Below are 21,496 nucleotides of genomic sequence, written 5' to 3'. Positions count from 1 at the left end.
AGAAACAACAGCACACAAATACAAACATGAAACTAACATTTACAGCAAAGAGAAGTTAACATTTTCATCTGAAGAAACGTCAGTGAAGGTAAAAGACGTCATCATGAGCAGCGATAGCCTCCATGGATAAAAACACACAGGAAAAGTGAATTTTAAAGAAACTCAAAATATCAACAGAACAACAAATGAAAAGTTGACGATCTCAGTTTGATTGACAGCTGATCTCTGTTTAGTTCAGAAACACCACAGCAACGAGCTCTCAGAAACAATGGAGACAAAAACATGAAGAATTACAACAGAATCTGACACATGAAGTCTGAAATGACTTCTGTCTATTTGAGTTTACAGAACTCAGCCGTGCCTCCAATATAACAAAGATGAAGTCCAGCATAGAGAGGCTGAGTGAATGTGGTCTGGACTCTGTGGAGGAGAGTCATGGTTTCAGAGACGCTGTAGAAGGACAAAATACCTGCTCTGTGATCCAGGTACACTCCTACTCTGGAGGAACCAGGACCTGAGACAGGAGTTGAGATATTGTTGAACCAAAATGTATAAATGTTATTGTCATAACGTAACGCCCAAGATTTGTAATTGTATCCAAATTCACATTCATATGATCTCCCTGCTCTGCTGATATTCTTGTATGCGACTGTTACACCAACTCCTCTCCCTTTCCAGTCCACTTCCCAGTAACAACGTCCAGTCAGACTCTCTCTACTCAGGACTTGACGATATCCAGTAAATCTGTCTGCGTGACGAGAATAAGACCTTGGTTGACTCATTCGTTCTGCTTTTCTGTTTCCCTCACATAATAACAGCTCTCTGTGTGCTGTGTTTGGATCCAGAGTAATTTCACATAAATAATTTAAGAATCCAGTTCTGGTCTTGGGTTCTGGTTGTGGCAGTAAAACATCCACTTCAGTCACTGTCAGTGAGATGTTTGTCCATTTCTCCCTCAGGATGTCCTGTAGTTTATCTCTGAGCTCTGACACAGCTGCTGTCACATCCTCAAAGTATCTCAGAGGACGGATATTGATGCTGGATGAGTCTGTAGGTTCACTGAGTTGTGACAGTGAGGGGTAGTTGTGTAGAAACTGGATGTGATCCTCTGTGTGTGAGAACTGCTTCAGTTCAGCGTCTTTCCTCTTCAGCTCAGTGATCTCCTGCTCCAGCTTCTCCTGAAGCTCTTTGACTCGACTCACTTCAGTTTCCTGCTGGGATCTGATCTGCTGCTTCACATCAGAGCTTCTTTTCTGGATGAGACGGATCAGCTCAGTGAAGATCTTCTCACTGTCCTCCACTGCTTTATCAGCAGAGCGACTGACGGCCTCCACCTCCTGTTGAAGCATCTTCACATCTTTCTCTCTGTCCTGGATTCTCTGCTGGATGTTTTGTCGACTCACCTCGAGCTCTCTCTGCTTCTCTGTCCTTTCTGCTGCAGCTGAGACTGTGTCGTGGCCTTTATGTTCCTCCACAGAGCAGAGATAACAGATACAGAGCTGATCAGTACGACAGAACATCTTCATCACCTCATCATGACGAGAGCAGATGTTCTCCTGGAGCTTCTCTGTGGGGTCGACCAGCTTGTGTTTCTTTAGTGGAGCTGCATCATAATGAAACTGGAGGTGATTCTTACAGTAAGAGATCAGACAAGACAAACAGGACTTGAGGGCTTTCAGCTTCCTCCCAGTGCAGACATCACAGGCCACATCTTCAGGTCCAGCATAGCAGTGATCAGCAGGAGCAGCTTGGAGTCCAGTCTTCTCCAGCTGATCCACTAAAGATGCTAACATGGTGTTTTTCACCAGGACAGGCCTCGGTGTGAAGGTCTGTCTGCACTGAGGGCAGCTGTAGATCTTCCTCTGATCCTCCCCATCCCAGAAGCCTTTAATACAGTTCATGCAGTAGCTGTGTCCACAGGGAATAGTCACCGGATCCTTCAGTAGATCCAGACAGATAGAACAAGAGAAGGTTCCTCTGTCCAGCTGATCTCCTTTCTGCTCCATTTCAGCTCTCAGTTGCAATGACCGTCTGAGTTTCACTTCCTTAGAAATTAGACAAGTTTGAGCTCTGATCTGAACAACGTGTGTTTCTGCAGTGAATGGAGGCTGACAGCTCCTGCACCACCTTATGATGGGTTGGGTGGGTAAGGAAATATATGGACAGAGTGGAGCTCTGTGTTTGTGAGATTAGAAGAGGGAGCGGTTATTAGAGGTTGATTACTTTCAGGGAGAAGAGCGGTTTTAAAGATATAATGTTTGTTTAACTGTGAGCTTATTGATAAATATTTGAAAAATATTTTAAAAGATTTGATCAAATGAGTGAGAATATAATATTATATTCCATTAAATTACAGGAATATTTATTTATTCACAGCAGTGTTTATTTTCTCTGTTCATCTACTGTATTTGAATTAATAAAAACTTAAAGTTAACTGAATTACAGCAGAACTCAGGAATTCTTAAAAGAGTGAAGATCCCGAAGGATAATTTACCACCTAAAGCAGAGGTCATCATTGTTTCTAAATGTGAAATGAGCTCTATCATCAACAAGCTCACAGTTAAACAAAGATTATATCTTTAAAACTGCTCTTCTCCCTGAAAGTAATCAACCTCTAATAACCACTCCCTCTTCTAATCTTAAAAACACAGAGCTCCACTCTGTCCATATATTTCCCTTCCCACCCAACGCATCATAAGAACTGTCAGCCTCCATTCACTGCAGAAACAGAGATAAAACTTGTTTCACTTCCAAGGAAGTCAAACTCAGACTGTCATTGCCTTCCTCACCTCCCCCCAACCCCCCTCCCTCACACTTCCTCCCTCCCCCTCCTAAACTTCCCAATCCTCCCTCCCTATGAATTTCCCCCTTTTCCCTCCTTCCTTACCTCCCTTGCTCCTAACTTCTTTCCGCCTCCCATCCTCCCTTCTTCCTATCCACTTCCTAACTTCCCTGGCAACCTTTAGTAGCTAATTGTAGTAGTGATGTTTGCATTTTCTTTTTTCCAGTTTTGCCTTTTTCTCTAACTTAGAAGTGTCAAACCTTCCTACTCTGTTTTGTTAAGGATAGTTGGAGATCCACATTGAAAGTGAGAGGCTGAGATGACAAGCAAGGGAAGGACCAGGAAGTATAGGGAGAGGCTGAATGAAGATCCTCAGAGGAGAGAGAACATCCTGAGAGAGAGACACAGAATGTAAATTTGACAAGCACCAAAAGTTACTTTAGCCGAAGAATTGAAAGGTTTCATGACATGATGGATGTTTCACTGTATCACAATAGTCATGGTTGGTTTCATCATTTCCCCCAGTAGATATCTGTGGGCCAGTAGTAGGGCCAGGGCAAAAGCCACTCAAGCTGTGCTTGATCTTACACCAGATCAGGATCATGAGGAGATCAATGAGGTCCCAGTGGCAAGGCCAGCTCCAGTGGAAGGGCCGGTGTGACAGGAAGACATCAACGAAGCCCCAGTGGCAGGGTCAGTTTTATGTAGCACACCAACACAGTTACCCGAAGAGATGTCCACCTGAGACCAAAGTACACCCAAAAGAGTACGAAAAAGATATTCTGTGCACAAGTGACTAAGGAAGCTAAAAATGCAAAATGAAAAGTTAATGAAGCAACTTGAAGCTGGAAAAAGAAGAGTGGATAGGTTTAGACAAAGGAGTCAACCCCTTTGTGCAAAGACGGAATGTGGATGAAAAGGCAGACAAAAACAAAGAAGCACAACAGTCAAGATGAAGAAACACTGCTCAGGAAAGGAAAAAACAAGTGGAGTCCTTCCTTGAGAGATGAGAGCAGCAGGCTTCTCCCAGGGAAAAAGGACACAATTGGGAGGAAAGAAAAAATGCAAAGGAGAGTACTTGTGAAGTCATTGGTGGACTTGCACAAGGAATACGTCCAGACAGCCAATCAAAAACATAGAATGTCTTACAGACAGTGTCTATGCTACAAGCCGTTTTACATTACTGAAGCCAAGGCAAATGATCGCAATACATGAGCCTGCTACCAGCACGAAAACATGCGTCTTCTTATTGATGCCTTATTACAGCGTGGTATCCTTCTCTCAAAAAGCCTCTCCGATCTACTCTCTAGCATCACCTGTAATACCAACAACATGAAATGCGTGGAGCGCACATGCACTGACTGCTGCTTTGATGAGGTCCACACATAATCCAGATGATCGGGCCAGATGGGAACAATGGGGAAAGGAAGATGTGGTGGTAGGAGACAAAAACTACAAAAACTGGGTGAAGAAACAAGAAAATGATACAGTGGGAAAACTGAGTTCAACAAAGTGTTGGAGGGTATTGCCATTAGTCAATTCAACTGGATTCACCAGGCCTAGAAATTCAGGCATCTTAAAGAATATGTTAAAGAAAACGAAATGGTTCTGCACATGGACTTCTTGGAAAATTATGCCTGCAAACTCCGCACGGAAATTCAGACATTTCATTTTAGAGGAAACCGAAGGCAAGCAACCATCCATACAGCAGTGGCATACACATCCACAGGCTCACAATCCTATGCCACAATCTCCGACTCTCTCAGCCACAACGAACGAGCTGTGTGGGCCCACCTCAAACCAGTGGTACAGGATATTATGGAAAACTCTGGCCACAAGATTGACACGCTTCATGTGTTCAGTGATGGGCCAGTCACTCAATACAGGAACAAGGCTAACTGTTGCCTTTTAAGCAGCGTACCCTACACATGGGGGGCTAAAGCAAATAATGTGGAACTATTCAGAGAGAGCTCATAGGAAAGGTGCTCCTGATGGAGTTGGGGGAGCAGTGAAACGAATGGCAGACAACCATATCCATGGGGGGCAAGACCTTAAAAGCCCAAAGGTTGTCTATGAGTTCCTAGTCCAAAAAGAGGTCACAAACATAAGATTCAAGTGGATCAAAGAGGCATATATCCAGGTGTTCGACGAGATGTTGCCACCCTCTGTCCCAAAAGTACCCGGCATATTAAACACGCACCAAATACTTTCCTTCTCTGTCGGAGAGATCATGTGTCATATATTGTGGGTCAGGCGCCTGCCTGTATTCTGACATGTTAGATTTCTTTTCTTTTTGAAAAAAAATTGTTTATAGTGCGATACAAGTGAGCAACATGAAAACAAACAAACAAACAAAAAAACACATGACAGCACAAGACAAGAGAGAGAACATTAGCAGCAATAACAACAACAAAAAAGCAAAAAAATCAAATAAGCAAAGAAACAAACAAAGAAAGGCATGATGTTTGGCTTAGATTTTCTTTTTTAAGAAAATCTGACATGTTACGTTTCTGTCGTCTCCATGGAGAGATTAATCAATAATGAAAATAATTACCATTCAAAAGACCTCAAAATGAGGTCTTTTGAATACTTCCCTTGATGCTATATTCCACTTGCATTATGACTGAAGTTTAGAGGGAAATAGACCCCGACTACACACTGCTTTTTGTAAAACTTCAAAAGCAAAAAAAGGTTGGAAACCACTGGTTTCATCTTTAACAATGTGTTGTATTTTAAAAGCTTACTGAGGATTTCACATCGAGCTGTCTACAATTTATTTCATTTTTAATGTATTTATTGTTTTTTTAATAATTTTGTTTGTTGATGCTGTTCTCTGCTGTTTGTCCTCATCAGCTGATCTGTGTTGTTTTTAACACAATGTGGTGAAGCCAAAGATGTTTCCACTAACTAACTAACTAACTAACTAACTAACTAACCAATGACTTACAGCAGTTTGACACCATTTACCATGATGAATGACACGATGCATTCTTATTATCATGGTGTTTTTTAATCAGTCTAAAAACATATTCTACAGTAAAACTGCAGACAGACTGGGTGGAGGAGCTTTAACCTCCACTACATCCCTGGTTAGCAGGATGAAGGCGCCCTCTTGTGTCCTGCATCAGTTTTCAGATTTCAGTTGTTGACCTGCTGTGATGTTCACTGCAGGAAGACGTGTAAAAACTCCACTGAGCCTTTAACAGCTTCAGACAATATCAGTAAAGACAGATTTAAATATATGTAATATCACACTGTGTCAGTTTGTTGACAGAAGTCACATCCTGTGACACTGATGCTGCATTCAGGTCACATGGGGAAGATAGGAGAGAAGAGTTTCCAGTCTGCAAATATTATTCACATCAGCTTTCAGGTTGTAAACAGAACTTGTGAATGTGAGATTTGATGCTGCAGACTGTGATTTCTCTGACTTCTTGAAATCTGAGTGACTGGCAGAGAAATACATGAGACCAGATGTAAATAATTATATGTTCAGTTTATAAGTTAATTATTTTATGACTGGACTTGATAGAGCCTACATTTGTTTAATTTGTTGTTGTTGCTCAAATATGAGTGTTTTAGTAAAAACTGTAACTTCATGGTTTAAAACTTGAGTGAACATGTTGTTTCCTTCTGATGTTTATTACGATTAAACTGATTTCAGCGTCTCATATGTGCAGAGTTTCAGTAAAATGATTGCTGAATGACTTCTGCAGTAGAAAAGGTGGAGTAACGTTACCTGTGATGGTTCAATAGATCAATCACAGCTGTCAGGAAACTGATCATGACTATTTTAGATGCATTTCTTTGTTGCCAATTAATATAATTACAAAAACTCTTCAGCACAGCAGCAGTTTGTGGATTGAGAGATTACACCCAGAACAAAATTAGTCACAAGAAGTTTGAATCAAGTCTAGATTTAAACTTTACAAACTCGTCTTCATCAAACTTCTCTGAACGACACTTAAGAAAACTCTTCAGTACAAACTTCAGAGTGAAAGAGTTTCTGGCTGAGTGTGAACAATAAGACACTTTTATCAAGTGATGTACTCCTACTCACAGCAACGTGTAAAATATCACTTTTACTCAAGTGATCACATGACTGATCACATGAAGGATTAGCCAATCAGACATATGGATTGACCCGACAGCTGCTGTATTGTACATTCTTTTAAAAACATCCTTACGTTTAACTCAGTGCTGAGTTATTCTGCATTAACATATTTAATTATAAGTTTTATTTGTTTGTGAAATGGAAACTTATACCTTTATGTTATACTGCCTTTATAGCCAAAATCACATTGTAAGACTTTGCGCTCTCTGCTTCCCGTGTGAAAATGTTCCCAACAGGAACCATCAAAGGCGAGTTTTGGGACTCTTGTCACCATCACTTTTACTTCTCACTAAACAGAGGCAGAGAGTGAAAGTCCTTAAGGAGGAAAGGCACATTAGGATTCAGCTTTCAACTCTCAATTCTCAGAAGACCAGAAACTCCCTAGAGATATGGTGAATTCATTAAAACAAACCTATTAGGGTGATGAATATGGGACGATTGTGATGCATGCGGCTGTATGTACAACTACTGACACTGAACTTCCTACAGTACTGTACCTTTTTCAGCCCAGCAAACCTGGAGATCCACATTTGCAAATGTGAACTCTGTTTATTGTCTTTGAGTAAAACTAAAAGACAATTTGTTCTCTGTGAATTCATCTTTAAGTTTCCATGACAGTGTGAAATCATCAAATCTCTGGGAATAATGACCAACAATCTGATATATTTATTATGTATAAATATATAAATATGGATAAAATGAAAATAAATTGGTTGAATTGGAGACAAAATCCTCTCTGAGACGTTCTGCTGTTGGTAGATGAGGTGATCATGACCAACAATATTTCGCCCAATCAGACAGAGAACAGAGTTTCTGTCCTGCAGTCATCGAGGATCTACTCTGAACCAACTGAACACACCTCTTTAACAGCATTTTAAAATCAAAACAAGTTTCACAAATAGTTTTATTCTTATGTTTGTGAGTAAAAGTGAAGGATTTTTACTTTTATCTTTCATTAAAGTCCGAACTGTTCCTGTTAGCAGTTTGATAAATTGGGGTCCAGGACCGTCTCTCTGTGAGGTGACAGAACTAAACACTGAACCAACATGAAGGGCCTCATTCTCAACTTTCAACTACATAAAAATAAATTTAAATGACCTCAAGTTCACAACGACACAATATCTGTTGTTTTATGTTTGTCAGGACGCAACAAAACTTCTTCCCACCCAAACTCGATCAAATGAATTCTTACTATTTTCCAGTTTTTTAGGCCTGTATAACAAAGACTTTATCAACTAAATGCACAAAGAATTTTTTTTTGTTTGTTAAAAGCAACAAGTGATAGAAAACTCTGCTCTTTTCTCAGTGACAAAGCTGCTTTAGTGAAGAAAGCTGAAAGTTAGTTTATCCCAGAATGTCAGCTATGTACAAGAACATAATAAATGATTATTATCATGATAATTACAGTTTGATTGTACATTTCTTTATGAATTTACAAAGTGATGAGAACAAAATATCTATGATGAAGGAAGTTCTGCTGTTTTCAGTGTCAGTGAAGTTTAAAGACATCATCATGAGCAGCGATAGCCTCCATGGATAAAAACACACAGGAAGAAGTGAATTTCAAAGAAAGAAAAAAACAAAAAACAAAGAAAACCTCAATCCTAAAATGTTCCTGATATGTTGTTTAAGAAACAACAGCACACAAACACATCAATACAAACATGAAACTAACATTTAGAACAAAGAGATGTTTATATTTTCATCTGAAGAAACGTCAGTGAAGGTAAAAGACGTCATCATGAGCAGCGATAGCCTCCATGGATAAAAACACACAGGAAAAAGTGAATTTTAAAGAAACTGAAAACAATACAATTAATGAAAAATAAAAAAAGTGTTGATAATCCCAGTTTGATTGACAGCTGATCTCTGTGCAGTTCAGAAACACCACAGCAACGAGCTCTCAGAAACAATGGAGACAAAAACATGAAGAATTACAACAAAGAATCTGACACATGAAGTCTGAAATGACTTCTGTCTATTTGAGTTTACAGAACTCAGCTGTGTCTCCATAAGAATAAAGACCAAGTCCAGCATAGAGAGGCTGAGTGAATGTGGTCTGGACTCTGTGGAGGAGAGTCATGGTTTCAGAGACGCTGTAGAAGGACAGAATACCTGCTCTGTGATCCAGGTACACTCCTACTCTGGAGGAACGAGGACCTGAGACAGGAGCTCTGTTATTGTTGAACCTAAATGAATAACGTTTAGCCTCACAATATAACGCCCAAGATTTGTCATTGTTCCCAAATACATATTCATTCCAGTCTCCTGTTCTGCTGATATCCTTGTATGCGACTGCTACATCAACTCCTTCCCCTCTCCACTCCACCTCCCAGTAACAACATCCAGTCAGACTCTCTCTACTCAGGACTTGACTCCATCCAGTGAATCTGTCTGGGTGACTAGAATAAGGCTGTTGTTGTCTCGTTAGTTCTGCTTTTCTGTTCCCCTCAGATAATAACAGCCATATGTGTGCTGTGTTTGGATCCAGAGTGATTTCACATGAATATTTTAAGAACTCAGCTCTGGTCTTGGGTTCTGGTTGTGGCAGTAAAACGTCCACTTCAGTCCCTGTCAGTGAGATGTTTGTCCATTTCTCCCTCAGGATGTCTTGTAGTTTATCTCTGAGCTCTGACACAGCTGCTGTCACATCCTCAAAGTATCTCAGAGGACGGATATTGATGCTGGATGAGTCTGTAGATGCACTGAGTTGTGACAGTGAGGGGTAGTTGTGTAGAAACTGGTTGTGATCCTCTGTGTATGAGAGCTGCTTCAGTTCAGCGTCTTTCCTCTTCAGCTCAGTGATCTCCTGCTCCAGCTTCTCCTGAAGCTCTTTGACTCGACTCACTTCAGTTTCCTGCTGGGATCTGATCTGCTGCTTCACATCAGAGCTTCTTTTCTGGATGAGACGGATCAGCTCAGTGAAGATCTCCTCACTGTCCTCCACTGCTTTATCAGCAGAGTGACTGACGGCCTCCACCTCCTGCTGAAGCAGCTTCACATCTTTCTCTCTGTCCTGGATTCTCTGCTGGATGTTTTGTCGACTCACCTCGAGCTCTCTCTGCCTCTCAGTCCTTTCTACTGCAGCTGAGACTGTGTCGTGGCCTTTATGTTCATCCACAGAGCAGAGATAACAGATACTCTGCTGATCAGTACGGCAGAACATCTTCATCACCTCATCATGACGAGAGCAGATGTTCTCCTGGAGCTTCTCTGAGGGGTCGACCAGCTTGTGTTTCTTTAATAGAGGTGCATCATAATGAGGCTGGAGGTGTTTCTCACAGTAAGAGATCAGACAAGTTAGACAGGACTTGAGGGCTTTCAGCTTCCTCCCAGTGCAGACATCACAGGCCACATCTTCAGGTCCAGCATAGCAGTGATCAGCAGGAGCAGCTTGGAGTCCAGTCTTCTTCAGCTGCTCCACTAAAGCTGCTAACATGGTGTTTTTCACCAGGACAGGCCTCGGTGTGAAGGTCTGTCTGCACTGAGGGCAGCTGTAGATCTTCTTCTGATCTTCTTCATCCCAGAAGCCTTTAATACAGTTCATGCAGTAGCTGTGTCCACAGGGAATAGCCACCGGATCCTTCAGTAGATCCAGACAGATCGAACAAGAGAAGGTTTCTCTGTCCAGCTGATCTCCTTTCTGCGCCATTTCAGCTCTCAGTGGCAACGACTGTCTGAGTTTCACTTCCTGGGAAGAGAAACAAGTTTGAGCTCTGATCTGAACAACATGTGTTTCTGCAGTGAATGCAGCCTGACAGCTCTTGTACTACATTACGTTAGTTAAACCCATCGTCAAACTGTAGATCTGAAGGGGAGGGAACCAGGAAATATGAGCGCAGAGTGGAGCTTGTTGTGTTTGAGAGCAGGAAGAAGAGGGAGGAGTTATCAAGCACTGAACCATTCCAGGAAGAGGAGCAGTTGAAAAGAGATACTGTGTGTTTCACCCTGTTTTTGTACAATGGAGCTCATTTCTCATTAAAACACACCACTCACCTCTGCTTTCTGGTGCTTCTTCAGATCCAACACGTTCTTTGGATCTGAAATGACTCACCGGCTCATAATATTATTGAGTTCTCCTGATATTCAGCTTAATTAAACTTTTTATTGATTATAATAATTCAAATACATTAGATGAAAAACAGAGAAATGACTCACTGTTGTAAAAATTAAATTATTTGATAATGTTCTTTAAGTTTAGTAGCAAACAGGTTAAATTACGAATGTAAATTTGAGTAAAAGGTGTATTTTTAATGTTAGATGAATTTAAACGAATCAACAGTTATTTGTTGCAGCTCTGAATCCACCAGAACATGAATGCTACAGATTATTTGCTCTGTGGTTCGGTTGGTGACATGAATCTGGAATAAATCTGTTGTTTTAACGTTATAATTTTCTAACATTCGGCAACAACATGTGATTTTCTCCATATCTTGCTTCCTAAATGAAATTATATACTACATGTTGATTCCTGCAGCTCTGTCCTTTCACTGCTTTTGTCTTTGCAAATATCCACAATTTACTTTGTCCAGTGTGACGTTGTGGGAGTGATATGATCTCATACCTCGAAGCATTTGTATTCTTCAGTAAGTCTAGTGATACGCAGTTCCTGAGCCCTGTTCCCATACAAGCTGATATTGCTGAGGCGTCTCTTCATGTATGTACTGACTGTTCTCTCCAGCTCCTCGACTTTAGTGATGGGAACCTCATCAGACGGGGAAGCAATCCAAACTTCAGGCACCAACATTTTAAGTTACATGTAAGTAAGGTCTTGTCTATACTAACAAGGCCTTTGATGGTTTCCTCCTTCAGTTGCTTATTCTGGTCTGAGTCCTTAACGCTTACATTGTACCGCTGCCTCAAGCTCTTGACTGGCATCTCTGATACTGTTGGTATCAATGTGGAACTTCTGGTCTTTGATCATAAGATAGTTAAAACAAACAAACCAAAAAAAGTAGTTGAAACTAGCTAACTGTATATAAAGTAGTGTAAACTAGCTCCACCTCCAGCAACTACAACAGTAACATGCTGCTCTAACACTGATGCTTCACTATTAATAATCTAATGATGTCATATATAATAATATATCAGTCAGAGGGACCAAACCACTACTTTTACTGCAATACTTTAACTACATCAAGCTCATAATACTTATGTACTTTTACTGCAATACTTTAACTACATCAAGCTCATAATACTTATGTACTTTTACTGCAATACTTTAACTACATCAAGCTCATAATACTTATGTACTTTTACTGCAATACTTTAACTACATCAAGCTCATAATACTTATGTACTTTTACTGTAGTAGGATTTTTCATGCAGGACTTTTACTTGTAATGGAGTATTTTTACATTGATGTATCAGTACTTTTACTGCAGTAATGGATCTGAATACTTCTTCCGCTGCTGCTCAACTTAAGGATGTTGAAGGAGTTTTTACATTAAAATCATTTTACAGACGCTAAAGCAATTTACACTTTTGTCTCTCATGTGCCTTCTGCTGTTCACAGCGACCATCAGCCGATCACAACTATCAAAATACACACAGAGTTGTTTTATTTTCATATTCCAAACATATTATAATCTGTATATTTATACATGAAGATAAATGTTCACAGTTCAGCCCAGGAGAGATATCGTGAGGTAAAAGTGTTTTAATGATGAAAGATAACTTGTACACTGACTATCATGGTGTGACTTGATTGTTTTCATAAACAGGCTCCAGCATACAGGATATTTTAGTATTTTCACTTTTTCTTTATTAGTTGCAGCTTTCATTTAGCTGGTATGACAGCAGGGGCAGATTTAGAGATTTTTGGGCCGCAGACAAACGCCGTCTTTTCACCCTCTCTCTAACTGGGAATGTTGGTATTTGTGAGTAAAAATCTGAATCTGAAAAGCAACCAGTAACATTTATCTGTCAGGTAAATATTTTAGTACAATGTTTTCCTCTGAAGTAGAAGTATACAGTTACATACTTTTTTAAGTGCTTTGGGGGCCTTTTGTAAGTTATTTGGGGGTAAAATGAGTTAAAATAGTAACATAATTCAATATTTTTCATATCTAAACATCATAATAAATCTATAGCTGTTTGAAGCCTTTTAGTTATGGGAACCTTGCCTAATGGTAGAGTCTGACCCTGCAGTTAAAACCGCATCACATCACTAAAAGACCATTTTTCAAAATTAATCATTATGTTTATTCTTAAGTCCAGGAGCATGTTCTGCAACTTTACCTCAAAATTTCCCCCAAGCAAATAGTTTACATTAGATTTTTGTGTTCAAACAACCAGCAGACGGAGATTCAGACTTTCTGCAGCTTCAGCCACGGTTTTGTAGTCAAATTTAGTGCTTTTTAAAACCTTTTAAAGATCTTGACAGAGAAAATTTAATACCCTTTTCACAGCGAAATGAATCCACATTAGGCCAGAACCTTGTTTGAAATCAGTTTGACAATATTAATAGGGATATTTTTGTATATCCATGTAACAATCATATGTAAAATCACGTCAAATGAACTTCGTCCTGCTGTTAGTTAATCCTAAGGCTGGGTATCGTTTAAATAATTACGATACCAGTATCAATACCAGTACCCTTACAGTGATACTTATAGTAATGGAGTACTTCATTCGATACCCATCATGTGAATGGAAGCATTCAGTTGTGTAAAATGCCACAACTCCTTCCCATCCAAGTTATTTTAACACAAATACATTTTGCAAGTGTTCAAATTATTGTAATAATTATTAATTAACTGTATAATGAAGTATTATCAACACAGCCAATCACATGTCGCATTAAATCAAAGAAACCTTGCAGTGATTGGCTGCCAGCAAAACCATCAAATAGTCTTTTTTTCTAGATCTGGGTACAAAAAGGATCGAATGCAGGTATCTTAACTTAGTACTGGGTTATTTCTGTTGATACCTTGAAGGTATCGAGTACTGATACTCAGCCCGAGTTACTCTGTTACCTTTGTTAGAGCAGGTGGCGGCTGGTGGAGATCCAACTGAAAAATTATCACAAAAAGAAAGAGCTGGACTGGACTGAGTCGTGGATCATAATTAAATAAAGTGAATCCTGTAGGGAATTATGTTTCTCATGCACTTAGGCATCAACTTGAAATTTAAGACCCACCATAATTAAAATAAGAGACTTTTTAAGACATTTTAAATTCTGAAAGTCTAAATTAAGACTTTTAAAGGATCTGAGGGAACTCAGCTTCAACACCTGAAGGATCCAACGTCTGCAAACATCACCAGAAGAAGAAGAAGAAGGAGAGCGCCGCACCACTTCCTGTTTTCTTGTTAAGTTTTTATTATGCTTAAAAAAGAAAATTAAAAGACAGAGGAGGTGGTGATCAAAGAAAAAGAAAAAATATATATTCATATTCAAATATCTTTATACTTTTCTATTCATATATGATTAACAATGCAAAGAAAATAATTCCCGTAGTAGTAGTGCTTAAGTAAAGTTCAATATAGACTTTTATTATAACAAAATAGGCAGTTTACCGAGGGTTAAATATCTGTCAAAATCTCATTGTACAATAATCGTCTGCGTGTTTGCATCAGACACACCTGCAGACTCCTGGAGGTGGCAGCTCCTCTCCAGGTTCAACAAACACAAATCAAAATGATCAGACATCGTTTTCATGGTAAGACACTGAAGACGCTGACGGACGTCGTGCGGCCGTCTGACGGGGTTCAAACCCGCGTCACAGAGGGCGCCGCTCCGCACGACAACCGCCCAGAAAAAAAAAACACTGATCAAAATCATTTTAGTGAAGTCGGGGTGAAATGTGTCGACCTGAACAAAAGTTGATTCAAAGTTTTACGCTGTAAAAGAATCTTCTCATCACGTCTGTCTGTAATTTTCAACCTTTAAAATCTCATTTTCTTGAAATAAGTGAGAAAATCTCACAGTGCAGCAAGAAAACCTCAGATGGGTTCCAGTGATATGGAAGCACACTGCATTCAGCGAAGGAAAACATCAGAATTATGATTTAATATCTCAAAATTTCAAGATAAAAATGTCTTATTTTTCTTGTATCTCACAATTATAAGAAAATTTATGCAGGTTTTCTCATAATTCCAAGATCATTTTATTGTAGTTATGAGATAATGTTCTATATTTTTTCTTGTAACGGTGAGAGTTCTATCGTAATTATGAGAATTTTATTGCAATGTTGAGATTGTTTCCTTGCAATTATGAGCGTATACAATATTTAAGTTTTTCGTTACAAATGAGAAAAAAATTGAGATAATTGTCTCCCAACTATGAGATATTTATCATAATTATGAAATACTTCTGGTAATTACAAGATCATTTTATTGTGATGATGACAATTTTCTCAGAATTGTAAGAATTTTATTGTAATATTGAAATAATTTTCTCTTAATGTTGAGATGGTTTTCTTGTAACTGAGTTTTATTGTAGTTAATAATTGTGACAGTTTTCTTGTAATTGTGCAAACTGTCTTGTACTTTTTTGTAATTGTGAGAATTTTCTCGGTACTATGAGATGTGGATTCTGTTCATTATGAACATTTGCTTGTAATTCAGAGTTTTCTCAGAATCATGAGATAGATTTCTGGTGCTTATGAGATATTTCTAGAAATGTTGAGAGTTTTATTAGCATGAGCGAGTTTAATCGTTACGATGTAACGTCTAGTTTCTTCTCTTTTCTGTAGGAAGCGATTCAACTTGTTTGAAGTGTTTTCCGAGCGCAGCGTCCCGACTCACTTTCTTGTGTCAATAAAGAGTCGCGTTACTAGAAAAGTCTTGAAACAAGTTGCTTTTGAGTGGAAACAGGCTGAAATATTCTCACTCTACTGGCAGATTTTTTATTCTTTGAGAAAAGTTTTTAAGGATCCATTAAAGACAGAAACAACGTGAGAAATCTGCATTTTTTTGCAGCGCAAGTTGAAGAATGAATGCAGTGACCTTTGACCTCATTAAAGGGCATCAAGCTTAATGTCTAAAATGTTAAATGTCTTTCACTAAAAATCATGATTCATTACTGGAAAACAGATAATTATTAAGCTGATCTTGTTGCATCAGATTTAAAATTTAAAAACATTTCCTTTAAAAAACAGACAGATTTCAGTATTTAGCTCCACAGCGCCCTCTAGCAGCAGAGCGGGAACCCTGCAGAGCGTCCTGACAAACATCCTGCAGCGGTGAGGAGCAAAAAAAACCCAAAAACAAAACAAAAAAAAACTTGAATCGACTCAAGTGTTTAAAAAAAAAAAAGGAAAAATGATGAAGCGCAGAACAGAAGAGAAAAGCTGTGACATCAGACGTTGAGGTGAAGGGGCTGATGGGAAATAAACAGGGATTAACTGACATGCTGTTAAAGCTCGAACGTGCAAAGTTTTGCTTTTTGTGTCTCCTTCCTCCGGACCGACAGACGCTGCCTGAGACTGAAACTGTCCGTCCGTCATCACTTAACCTTACAAGACAAACAAAGGGGGGAAAAAAACCCACAAACAAAAAAAACATAAGAATAATTCTGCTTCGTACTTTTCTTCTCGTCGCCTTCATGGACACGTCCTCTTCTTCTTCTTCTTCTTCTTCCTCTCTAAGTTCTCCTCCCTTAAACATTAAGGAGCTGTACCGTGTTGAGTGATCTCCGCTCGCGTCTCGTGTGCTTTACTCTGCTGGTCTCAACGTCAGGAAACCCAACAATGGAGTCTTATTTAGGCAAACAAAAAACAAAAAACAAAAAAAGAAAAGAAAACAACACTCTGGTCAGCCGGTGTGTCGTGTCGTTGATCGGGTGGGGGGGGTGAGGGTCGGGTGAGGAGGGTGAGGCTGCCTGTCTGCAGGTCGACTTTTCTTTTTAAAATAAAACAAACCGACTCTAAAGAGAGGAGGACAGGAGCGATGGAGCGCTCTGATCTTCATAACTTCTCCTTGGACTGGACCCAGATGAACGGACCCGACTGCTCCTCGATGATCTGCTTCACCTGATCGTAGATCTCCTCCAGCGTGTCGCCCTGCACGATGGCTGAAAACACAACAAGTTCATCAACAAACAGAAGTCCAAGTGTTTGAGAAACAAACAACCAAATGTAAAAAAAACAAAAAAACAGTCCTGGAGACACAACAAGCTCTTTATTTGTTTATCTAGATTTTTCTTATAGTCAACAAATCTCATGTGACTGAACATAAAGACGGACGTAGCGAGGTGTGACATCACTGGAGCCGGCTCCACGGTTGAGGCTTTTTGAACGGGAGTCAGTTGGAGCAGCGAGCGGCCGTCAGTTGCATGTTAAGGTCCAGTTTACAGCTGGTATTAACATCCAGCTCAGGTGATCTGATCACTAGTGGACAGCAGCTCTACATACAGATGTGAACGCACCCAAGACACATTGAGGACGGATTGAGATCCGATCACTCAGACCACATTGGGAGGTGGTCTGGACCACATTGAAGGACGCCTACTCAGCTGACGTCCTCTATTTTCTAACAGACTAGACACAAGATCCTCCGTCCAAAACTGTTCAACTGGTTTGATAACAAGAGAAACAAATTATTTAGTTTTTCATGTGAATTAAAAACGTAATCCACCTCCCGTTTTTTGCTGTTTTTGACAGAATAGAAATTAAACCATTAATTTTTGGCTTGTCTGTCTAAAAACATATTTCAGAAGCTAAACGTTGTTAGATAGTTTCCTCTGTCCTGTCAAGTTGATAACGACGGTGTTTAGTTTTGCTGCTGGACATGATGAGATCAGGATTTATCAGGACGCTGCTTCACTCCAAACATTATGAACCTGGACTGTGTGTAATAGCTGATCTATCGGACGTGTAGAAGAACATTAATTAACATTAGATCCTGACCGATCCTGTCGGCGAGATTTAAATGATCAATAAAGTTATGCTGCTGTATCTTATGCTTCAATACGCACAGTGTCTCTGAATGGAGACATGCAGCTGCTCTCTCTCCCAACGTGGAATATTTATTTATATCCTGAATATTTATCCTGTTATCAAACAAGTTGAATGCAGCTTTGGATGAATAACAAACAAATTTGGTCTTTGAAAACAGAAATGATGTCCGTGTTTATTTGCATATAGAGCGGGGAAGTGAGATCGGATCACATGTGGTCACTCAGGACGCACGTTAATACCAGGTGTAAACGGGGCCAAAGATACTTCAGCTTTCGTGGCAGCTGCTGATTGGTGCAGAGCAACACAGCGTCAGTTGGCGTCTCCATGCTTTGACTCATTGGTTCCTACCAAACAGCAACCAGCACGTCGTGAGGCTGAAGCCGATGCAGAAGTCTCTTACTGTCACTGACGGCCGCTGACGGCGTGGATGTATAAAGAGAACTGGATACAGCGTTGGAGGCGGGGCTCCGTTCATTCCTATGAAAGTTGCTCATTGGCGCATAAAGCCAAAAAAAAACACTTCCTGTTGTTTAGAAATTACCTGGATGAACACATACTGCACACCAGAGACTTCAGTTTAGTGCTCCACTAACTTCTAGACTTTCCAAATGTTATCGGACTGAATGGATCAAACTGACAATAAAACGTTTCATTTCACTCAGAAACATTCAGTCACTGTTTGACAGCTGCTCCTTTTCCAATCACTGCGTGTGAGAAATGATCTTTGGGCCAGTTTGCATCATATGACGGACACAGAAGACATAATTACACAATTTGGCCACTTTGTCAAATTGGCTTCACAGTCCAGCACTGATCCTGGAGGGCGGGGGGGTTGGGGGGAGGTGGGGGTGGGGTTGCTGTGGACCTGCTGCAGTTTACAGGACTGTCATGACTCAGGATGGTCAGCTGATCTAGAGATCGCATCTGAATAAAGACTCCACACACTGATCTGAGCTCTCCATTTGTTTGTTAATGAGATATTATCTTTGACTATGGGAAGTGGTAACGCTAATGCTAATGCTAATGCTAGCTAACAGCTGATGTGTTGTCAACACAAACAGTGCGGATAAATTAATGAGAAGACTTCCAGTTTCTGCAGAAGCAGCAGGTACTGACAGTCCGACATTTATCTTTGAAATATGCATAATGATAAAGCTAAAGAAGATGTGTAACGTTTTAGTCTTTTTGCATCTGTGTGTTTGTTTGTGTGTGTTTTTGTGCGTCTCACCTGTGAAATGCTCGGTGAACTCCTGCTCCAGCTTGGTAGCTCTGTCGAAGGTTTTCCTGCCCTGCTCCTCCGTCAGACGCTTGTTCATCTCCCTGCAGGAGGAAAACACAACCATCAAAACCAGTAGAGAGAGAGAGAAATAAACCACCTCCGTTCATGGTTTCAGCAGCAGGTCGTCTTCCTGAAGTTGCAGCTTTGTGTTTGTGTTTGTGGAGGTGAGACTCACATGATGTTCTCCACTGATTTGGGTTTGATGAAGATGGCGATGGGATGAAGCTGAGCCAGCTGGAGTCTCTTGATGGCGTTCCCCGACACGTCCAGGATACAGTGTTTCCCCTGAAGAAGAAGAAGAAAACATGCCAACAAGTTAAACTGAAATTAATTTAAACACGTTTGGGGTCATTTTAGGTCGTTATTAGATAGAAATTGTAAAGAGATGACAGGAAATGAAAACGATGCAACAAAGGTGTTGCAAACATGTGTCTTAAACCAACAGTCAGGAGCCCAAATCAACATTAAAGCTGTTTTTCTTGCTGTAATCATTCCTCCTGTTCATACTGACCATTAGAAGATCCCTTCATAATGACCTTACAATTAATCTACAAGTTTATCTGAAGCTAATATGAAGCTTCAGCGTCCAAATGAGTCAAATCAAGTAGATATCTTTCAACGTTACAGTCTTTTTAGTGCCAAAGTTCCTCTTTTTGTTACTATACTTCCACCTGCAGCTCAACAGGGAAACACAAAGACTGTAAATGTGTCAGATATCCACTGATATGACTAACTCAGACTGCTGAAGCTGAATAGAAGCTTCACACAGACTTTAAATGACTGTGTGGACACACTGTGGATTTTATCCTCCATCACTTCCATTGAAAACACATTTGAAGGATCTTTTAATCAGGTCGGTATCAGCGTGTATGTTGTCCAATATGCACCAATATTTAGTTTTTTTTTTAAATTATATAGGCAGCATTTTATGTATATTTAATCCTTTTCTTAATTTGAGTTTAACATATATACTGTATATAATACTTTATTTTTATAATTATTAAATTCCCAGTAAAGTTCACAGTTTAACTGCACTGATGTTATTTTGGACAATAAAGTTTATTGTTGAACTGTAAAATATCCTCCATTACATCTCTGTTACAAGTGTTTGATATTTGAGGAAGCATATTTTTTTTTTGCATATTTTTATAAAAATGAAAAAAGAGAGAGAGAGATAAATAGATATCGATATATAGATAGATAAGAATATCAGCCAATATATTTACTCCCTAATATCAGTATCAGCCTCTAAAGTCCAGTATCGTTCAGGCTGTACTTGTAATATCCAGTATGAACAGGAGGAATGATTACAAACCTCTTTCACTGCTCATATGGACACCTGACTGCTGGTTTAACACACTGGGAACACTGGGAACACGTCCTGTCCTACAATATTGTAAATAATATCATGAACTATTTAACTATTGAAAATCCCCTTCAGACATGTTATAAGACATGTTAAATACTTTGAATAATAATTTATTTCCGATATATTTTCTCCACAATAGAAAAGTTTAATTATCTGCTTAAAATCCTTCAAACATCTTTTTCTTCTCCTTCATGTAAAATCTGTGAATCTGTAAATATTGTTGATTTCTACAGTTTTCCTGCTGGACACCAGACGTCTCAGTGTTTGTACAGCTGGAGGCTTCAAGTTTCCTCATCACACTCATGTAAGATGAATACTGAACCACGATTGGCTCCAAACTGGTTATGATGTCACAAACCCTGCTGGTAGGTAAACGTGTTAAACTGGGAGGGAGGGGTCTTTAACCATTTTACACTAACAGGAAATGATGTCATATCAACACTGTGTAAAGGAAAACTGTGGATTTAGAACATTACTGCAGGCAAAGAGTTCTTACAAACAAATCAAAAGTGAATTTTTGTTTGCTGTCGTGTTCGTGGAGCCGTAGTCTGCAGTCTGGACACAAACCTGAAAATAAATATCTTGTTTTTTCATATGAACTGAACTACAAAAGTGAAGTTTTGCTCATATGAGTTTTCCAAAATCGGATTAAACAAACTCTCTTAACTGCCTGAACTGAACGTCACCAGTTCATGACATCATCAACGGCCCTAAAACGGCCATATAAGACTTCATGTTCTGCTCCGTTTGTGGGTTTCATTCACAAAAATGTCCCTAAAGTTTAAAAAACACTGCACAGCTTCAAGTCTTTCATTCAGAAACCAGCAGACAAAAACATACATTTATTATCAGTAGCAGAAACAATTAGAAACTAGAAATAACACCTCACAGTTGTTCATTTATAGTACAGACTTAGAAGGAATTTAAAGCTATAATATGTAATTATTCCACATTAAAATGTGTAAAAACAACTAGACCTATGTTATATATGTTGTTGAGTTGTGTTCTTACATTATCCCAAATGTTTCCAACAAGTTTCAAACTCAGAGAA

The 21,496-nt window shown here is 39.4% G+C and overlaps 2 protein-coding genes and 1 pseudogene across 16 annotated transcripts in view; all 3 read right to left on the bottom strand.

The window, feature by feature from the left end:
• Positions 1-880: 880 nt before the first annotated feature.
• LOC137194778 (E3 ubiquitin/ISG15 ligase TRIM25-like) lies at positions 881-2,132 on the bottom strand (annotated as a pseudogene).
• A 4,284-nt stretch (positions 2,133-6,416) lies between these two features.
• Positions 6,417-15,687, bottom strand: LOC137194777 (tripartite motif-containing protein 16-like). The gene has a single exon (XM_067606931.1). The coding sequence runs from the start codon at positions 10,546-10,548 to the stop codon at positions 8,875-8,877; it is 1,674 nt and encodes a 557-aa protein (XP_067463032.1). The 5' UTR covers positions 10,549-15,687; the 3' UTR covers positions 6,417-8,874.
• A 137-nt stretch (positions 15,688-15,824) lies between these two features.
• Positions 15,825-21,496, bottom strand: part of dlg1b (discs large MAGUK scaffold protein 1b) — a 135,560-nt gene continuing 129,888 nt past the window's right edge. For all 15 annotated transcript variants that reach the window (XM_067606914.1, XM_067606915.1, XM_067606916.1 and 12 more), the window contains 3 exons: positions 19,252-19,361; positions 19,026-19,117; positions 15,825-16,911 (listed from right to left, as the gene is read on the bottom strand). In XM_067606914.1, coding sequence (XP_067463015.1) covers positions 16,805-16,911; positions 19,026-19,117; positions 19,252-19,361 — 309 coding nt within the window. In that variant the 3' untranslated portion in view covers positions 15,825-16,804. The remainder of the gene's footprint in view (positions 16,912-19,025; positions 19,118-19,251; positions 19,362-21,496) is intronic.

Source organism: Thunnus thynnus, chromosome 12, assembly GCF_963924715.1.
Source record: "Thunnus thynnus chromosome 12, fThuThy2.1, whole genome shotgun sequence".
Lineage (NCBI taxonomy): Eukaryota > Metazoa > Chordata > Actinopteri > Scombriformes > Scombridae > Thunnus > Thunnus thynnus.
Note: the sequence above shows the minus strand (reverse complement) of the source record. Positions and strands in the feature narration are given on the sequence as shown.